Source organism: Bidens hawaiensis, unplaced genomic scaffold, assembly GCF_021521415.1.
Source record: "Bidens hawaiensis isolate Kalapana, Puna unplaced genomic scaffold, B.hawaiensis_p1.1 tig00013187_1, whole genome shotgun sequence".
NCBI classification, from domain to species: domain Eukaryota; kingdom Viridiplantae; phylum Streptophyta; class Magnoliopsida; order Asterales; family Asteraceae; genus Bidens; species Bidens hawaiensis.
In genome coordinates, this window is record NW_027492113.1 from 163,618 (window position 1) to 171,602 (window position 7,985).

The window sequence follows — 7,985 nt, forward strand, 5'->3', positions numbered from 1 at the left end:
ATGACCTCCGACGACCAATTCCACTTCCCACCACCATTCACACCTCCACCATGGATCTCAATCACCCAATTCCCAAACCCATCTCCCAGACGCCTCTCAACCCACTTCACCCCGCCGACCCGACCCGTGAAACAGCTCGCGTGGGTGTCGTTACAGGGGAGAATCATCGGGGCCGAAGAAGCGACATCTGCGAAGGCGATCGGAGGTGGTTTGAGCCCCGAAGAAGCGGTGGCGTGGGAGATGTTTAACCCGATGCAACGGGTGTTGGTTGTGGCGGTTATTGCGGTTGCGAATGCGAATGCGATGAGGAATAAGTTGGTTTTGAAGTTGAAGAAGTCGGTTGAGATTCGGGTAAGTTAGTTAGTTAATTCAGTTACATTTCTGTTTAGTTAATTCTCGGAGGGTAATTGAAATTGGGGTTTTGTTTTGAATGATTTAATTATTGGAGTATTTATAGTTCTGAAAGTAGGGTTAAGAATTCATTTACTTGATTTAAATTAGGGGTGTGCATAATTCGGTTTGGTTCGGTTTTAGGTTTAAACAGAACCACTTCGGGTATACAGTATTTAAAATCGTTCGGTACGGGTTGGGTTGGATTTGGGATAAAGTTGAACCAAAAAATCGAAACTTTGGTTTTGGATTTTTGAAAAATGTATGGTTTTTGTTTTGCTTGTGTTTGGTTCGGTTTGGGTTGGGTTGGTTCTGAGCTAAAACTGAACCAAAAGTCGAAACTTGGTTTTTGAACTTTTGATAACAGATCAGTTTGGGCTGGTTTTGGGCAAAAATTGAACCAAAAACCGAAACTTCGGTTTTGAATTTTTATTTGGTTTCAGTTTTTTGCTTGAGTTTGGTTCGGGTTGGGTTGGTTTTGAGCTGAAACTTCGGTTTTTGTATTCTCGATTACCGCTTGGTTTGGTTGGGTTTCGGTTTTCTCGGTTTGAGGTTGATTTGGTTTGTGTCGGTGATGGCTAACTTCAAACATGATTTTTTTTAAAACTGTTATCTTATTTGGTTTTGAATTCTCGATAACAGTTCGGCTAAAAATGTTTTCTTTTTCAGTTTTGGTTTGTCGGTGTTCTAGGTTGAGTTCGGTTCAGTTTTGGGCTAAAACCAAACCAAAGAGTGAAACATTGGTTTTCTAAAACTGTTTGTTTTCGGTTCTGGTTTCAGTTTGGTTCGGTTTCGGTTTTCACAGTTTTGCATTTGAACTCGAATTTGGGCCTAAATCATGTTGTTAATTAATTAATAACTGATCCGAAGTATTTGAGTTACATATTTATCAAACTCATATAAATTACTTAAAATAAAAAATGAAAATATATAAATTCAGTTATGTTTTTTCGGTTTTTATTACACACAAAATCAAAACCGAACCGTAACTCTGTAAGTTCGTTTTTTTACAAAATAAAATAAATGTATAAAACAAAACCGTCGGCTTGTGTTTCCTATTTTTGTTACTGGATCAGGTTTCTGGTTTTGATCGCTTTTTTCGTTTTCTTGCACACCCCTAATTTAATCATATTATGATTTGGCTAATAGTTTATCTGTACAGGTTAAACCCCTAAAATTTCATCTTTTGTCACAAACTATCTGCAGGATCAGGTGCTTTTAGGTATGCAGGAAAAGCTTGACAAGCTATGCGAGCAGGTTAACTATTTCAAAGATAAACCAGATATCACATCCTATAATTACGAGTCTTCGGGTTGCAAGTGCCCGCATTGCAATTATCATCAACCACAATCAGATTACAAAGAAGTAAGAAAAGAACTTAGAAATGAACTTGTTTTATTTATTAACAAAGTTGTTGATAATATACTTATTAGTTGTTACTTGTTCATTCATATAATCATCCAGGTGGATATAACTAGCAAATCTGTTTATAATGATAATGATGATTATAATAAGATTCAGTCTAAAATGGCTAACGACGATCAAGAAGAACGACGTATGTCTGATTTGTCGGATTGGGCTCCGAGTGTTAGCTCTTCAACAGATGTTCAGGTATGAATAAAGTAATAAACTGATATGATAATTACAGTTACATACATAGTGAACAGATCAAGTGAAAACTAAAAATATACGAGAAATTCGAGAAAACTACTTCCAACCAATAAACTTTTAAATTATTTTTTTAATTTCGATTTATTATAATTAGAAAAGTAAAAAAAGATAAATAAAGAAAAAAGTTATATATCTCATGAAGTTACATATATGTAACTCTGTGAGCTGTTTATTTAATTTTATTCTTTATTTATCTTTTTTTTTACATTTATAACCTTATAATTAAAAGTAATGAGAAAAAAAAAGATTAGTTGATAATAGTTTTCTCGGTTTTCTCGTAACTTTGTGGTTTTCTCATGAGCTCTCCCCTACATACATACCGAATCTAATATTATCGTGTATCTTTTATAGTGGAATATTCCTGTTGAACATGATTTTGTTAAATTGCAAAAAGAATGTGAAGAAAAGACTGCTACAATCCAAGAATTATCTGATTTTCTTAACTCAACAGAATCTCATAACTCAAGGGTACAATTCAATCCCATTTATCATATGGATTTCAAAGTTTTATATTTTGTTAATAATATTTTTTTTAAACAGAGAGTTGCGGAACTGGAAGACGTTATTCGTAGGAAAAACATGTTGATCACAAAGCTTAGGAAAGACATGATGGTTCTTGAAGACAAGGTTAGTGTTATTTAACATTTTATAGTATTTTTATTATACAAATCGAAAAGTGAAACCGATGTAACAAATTGTTACATTACATGTTTGTTACATCGGTTTCACTTTTCGGTTTGTGTAAAAAAAAGTACCAAAAAATAATTCTAATAAATTTAACATACATATGATGCATCGGAAAAAAAATTCAAAAACAAAAAATTGTTACATCGAATTCTTAAAACTCAAGGAGTTTTCAAATTATCCATCCCCTAGATATATTAAATAAAATTATATGATTAATAGGCTCGCAAGCCGGCTTGAGATCGTTGAGTGAAGCTTGGACTCATGCTCAATTATATAAAGAGCTTATTTTAAGGCTCGAGCTTGTTTAAGCTCGGCTCAGTCAAGCTTATTCACAAGCTGATCTCGAGTAGCTCGCGAGTGACTTGGCTCGTTTGCGCCCCTAATCGTTTGCCTCTCATGTGAGGGGCATCTTTGTCATTTTACTTTAAAAGGTTAACATAAGGCAGTTTCACTTTGCTAGTTGCTACAAATATATGCAACTTACTTTATTAAACTTTTAACCAAATGATGTAACTTATGATCTCTTACCAAACCATATACACTTTTGATTGCATATATTAGGTGATGCGTCTCACAAGACTGAGAAGACCATCTTCCTCAAAGTCAACTTCCAGTTCAAAAAACCTTCCTGTCATGTCAGACAATATAATCTATGACATGGACAGCACGACCGGCCCGTCTGATGATTCAGATTCCTCTGTCAAAACTAAACATCGGACTCCCATGACACATCACATAAACAAGGAAGATAATAATGTTGCTGTTTTGAAAACTCAAAAACCGACACATTCGGCTACCTCTAAGCTTACGGTCAAATCAAGTGAACAACCATTACGACCCGCGATTCCCTTGAAAGAGAAGTCTTTAAATCAACAAGCGGATTCGGTCAACTTGTCAAAGTCAAAAGAGTCAAAGTCAAAGGAGTCAAAGTCTGTTTCTGGTGGTTATAAGAGTAGAAATGTGACAAGTTCAAAGTCAACAAAATCTAGAGTGCCCAAAGAACATAGGAGGTGGGCTTGAATAGTTTTTTTTTTTTTTTTTTGGTATTTTGTGTTTTTTAAGGTTAAAATGTGAAGAAATAATTACATGGAGTTTTGGTCAAAGTTACTATGATTTTGTTTCATATGTGAAAAGTTGACCTGGAATATGATAAATGGTAGCCAGCTACTTGTAATGAATTGATGTTTCATAATTTGATATTATGATAAAGGGATGTTTCACAAATATCACTTTTTTCAATTATTAAATAAATAATTTTCACTTTTATAAGTCATTAAATTACTATTATTAGTATGATTTTTAGTGTAATACGGTGGCGAGTTTCTTGCTGGCTTCGTTTGGTTAGGTTAATGAATTTTCTTTTTGTTGGTCGTTTAAATTTTGTTTTTTTTTTCCACTTTTTTCAATCATCAAATAAATAGTTAATTTATTTAGAAGTGATACTAATCGATAAGGCTATCTAAATTGTATAAACTGAATTAAGTCGACTAGTTTAGTTGGTTTGAGATTTATATGATTTACATTCGTGGTTTACAGTTTAACGGTCTATGTTTGGAACTTTAAAATGATCTTTTAGCATTATTGTTATTATTATTATTATTATTATTATTATTATGTTTTTTTAATGTAGTTATGCATATTGGTATATCTATTATATTTTTTTAACCATATTTATAGTTTTATAAATTCTAATTATGAAAAACAAATTTGAAGGGAAATAGTAAAAATTGGATAAAATTTTACTGTCAAACAACTAAAAATTGGTGAATAATTTGTTGCTACAAGGTTGAGGAGATTAATTAATCAATCATACTCTGTGTTTTTGTGTCTTGTATTAAAGGTTGTAAAACACCATAATTAAGAAGCTTGTTAGAAGATGCCAAGGTCGAAGCCTTGGGACAACCCACCGACGATCAAGTCGGTTTATCTTTTTTGTAAGTCTTTGAACACCGTTCGCTTTATAGAAAAGAATAACCAGGTTGAGCTCACTTCCACGTGTGTGGATTCATTAAAGACATATATTATACGACACATACTGACATACGGACTTAAAATAGCGAGGAAAGAAAATCCAAGCTCAAACAAAACTCATTTATCATGTTTTAGATTTTCAATACAATAAGTTGTCATGTTAAATGTAAAGCCAGAGGTCTTGTTTAGACAATACAATAACTATTGTTAGCCGACAATGAGAAATGCTACAGAAATGTTATGTTGTCGGTACCTAATTATGTGATGTTATAACCCAAATTTTATTTGTTGTTTTCAATAATTTCCAATATCATAAACTTTTTTTATAAATATTGAAATTTATAAAATATTAAACAAAATGAGTTGAGTGAAACATATATAAAATAAATCATGATTATTTTCTTTCAACATAACTTAAGCTAGCCAATTATAAACTTGGTTTAATATAGTGTTTTTTTTATTATTACCTCACACTTTATTTTTAAATAATAATCAACTAGGATCCTTATGCTTTCATTCGTTTCATCTAACTTAAAATAATAATGATAATAATATCTATAAAGATAAAAGATTAGAGTAACTAATAAAAGTTGTCATAAACTACAATTTTGGAAAGTTAACCTTTTTTTATAAAAGGTGATTTTCTTGTATTTAGATTATTATGCTCTTTAAATTTGGAGAGTCTCATTGTCCTACTAAGGTTAGACTATGTTTTCTTAACCGGATCAACCTGGTTTCATAGTTTGGCTTGCGCGTTTCATCGGGAAATCATACCGCCGGCTGCCACTTGATAGTCATTGTGCTGCCACAAGAGCAGGATTCTTTAGCGTAACTACGGTGGGACGAAAACCCAGGTGGACTCGGAATCCAAAATGACAACCTTAAACAAGGTCTAACTCAAATATTTCATTGTCAATATGCACTCAAAATGACACAAGTGGTGATCGAATTTGAGTCTCCACTAGAGAACTCAAATCTTCTCACTACTAGGCCACAAGTGACGCAACCTTACTATTTTGGAAATGAATTTTCTAGGGACACTCCTCCTATACGCCCTCTATAGGGCTATACAGGACGTATAATGTCCTGTATACCCGTATAGCCCTATACGGAACGTATAAAACCCAGTATACTCGTATAGCCCTCCGTATAACACTCACCTGGACATATATGTTGTGTCTGGGTGTTCATAGTAGGACCCTTTAGAAACTTAACTAAACTTTAGTTATTTATTTACTTATACATTTATTTATGTATTCAAATTGTAGCCACGGTATGCACACGGACCCGCATGTAGGCTGCTCGTTCATCTTACGTCATATTAATTGAACCAAGGCTCCTATACTTTCTTTTGAATATTCTTTTAATAGTATTTATTAATTGTATTAATAATATTTCGAGAACATTGTCTTCAAAGTTTCAAATTCAATATCAATGGCGTCTTTAGTAGTCAAACTTCAAAGTCACTCTAAACGAATTCAAGTTTACAAACAATAAATTTTGCATGACTTGTTGCTAAGTCTTAATTTGAAGTTTCAAAATAAATTTTAGTTTTTGGGGTGATGTTTAAAAATAAAAGCAGTAAAGAATTATTATATGACTTTATGATACTTATATGACAATCATATATTTACTGTGTGATTCTATATGATATACAATCATTTGGTGGATCAACTCTACATTACATAAACCACAAACTAGCGAGAAGCTAGAAAACAAACAAAGCAAGGTTACAACTCAAATTTACAACAATCTTTTCAAAGCAAATTTCTAAATGATGACCGATTTTTAATCCAAAGAAAACCGTATATTTGATGTCCTCCATCGTATTGGAGATGCTAGCCGTCTTGTTTTGAAAAATTACCTCATTCCGGGTAATAATTACACCGCAAAGCACCTTATTTTTCTTAAGTCCCAAATTGGTGTGTTCATTAATGGTAAGCAAATCCTGAACCGTGAGGGCGAAAATCAGATATTAAGTAATAACTACATTACCTATTGTCTTCTTGTCATCATCTATACTTTTACCATAAGGTCATGCGTAATCAAAACTAGACAACCCCGGATATTTTACATCATGTGATTCCTAGTTAAAATTTCAAAGTTTTATAAAAAAAAGTGTAAAGGAAAAATGTCCACAACTCTCATACAATCATTATTTTATTTCCCGACGTTTTGGGCCAAAACGCTAGGGGAAAAAGTCCCACTACGGATGGTATAAGATAACATGTAGTTAGAGGCCAAACAATATCTCATTATATTAAGTTGTTAGTTTTACCGAAGAAGAGGATACTAAGAGAATACTCGAATTAAGCATTTAATTAGGTGTTTCTATCAATCTATTTTGATATAAAGTGTAAGCTTCTAACAAGTGACTATTTAAATATGGTATTTTCCTCAAATGCATCTCTATCGGCAATTAAAATTCTAACAAATGTTTAATGGACTGAAGTGACTCGTGTCTATAGACTTAACAACCCTCTTACATTATTATAGTATCACTTATTTTCACGACTAAAAGTTGACTTTACAATAATTTACTTGATCTCCTATTCTATGAGTATTCTAAAAGCGTGTTTAGGATTAAGTTTGAAAAATGTTTATTAGCTTATTGACTTTTCAAAAAAAACTATTTTGAAAAGCCATGATTTGGGACTTTTAAAAACTGCTTGTTAACCCATTTCAAAATGCTAAAATAAAAAAGATTTTTGTGATTGTCAAAGACATTTTAACTTATTGACTTTTTGAAAACACTAATAAGGCAATAAGTATTTTTCAAACTCAATCCCAAATATGAATTAATTAGTCTTAAATTTTCATTTACTCTCAAACCCGGATTTTAGAGCATTTTTATTCCTTCCACTATCTGAACATAACCATATGAATATAATAACATTTCTTATTATGTTTTCTTTCTTGTTCTCTCACAGTTATTTTCAAAATATATTAAAAAATTATAGAATGCTACAAAAAATTTTCAAATATACAAAAAAATCATTACATTTTTTCTCTCCTCCACTCACAATACTCTAAATCACTTTTTATATTCCTATTTACAAAATATAGTATATGAATTAATTGTCAATGCTCTAATATAACCATATGAATATAATAACTAAACAAATATCACTTAAATATCTCCCAACTAGACCCACAAACCATAGTTTACAACTGTTAGTTAGATATTAAAAGTTGGGTGAACAATATAGATATTTAATTTTAACATGTGAAACCTTCATCTCATTGAATATTGACTTATTGACTTA

General features: G+C 31.9%; 1 protein-coding gene across 1 annotated transcript; it reads left to right on the forward strand.

Annotated features, from left to right (window-relative positions):
• Positions 1–3,913, forward strand: LOC143543614 (uncharacterized). Its single transcript, XM_077035894.1, has 6 exons — positions 1–351; positions 1,597–1,755; positions 1,855–2,001; positions 2,413–2,529; positions 2,602–2,688; positions 3,310–3,913. The coding sequence occupies exons 1-6, from the start codon at positions 1–3 to the stop codon at positions 3,766–3,768; spliced, it is 1,320 nt and encodes a 439-aa protein (XP_076892009.1). The 3' UTR covers positions 3,769–3,913.
• Positions 3,914–7,985: the final 4,072 nt, after the last annotated feature.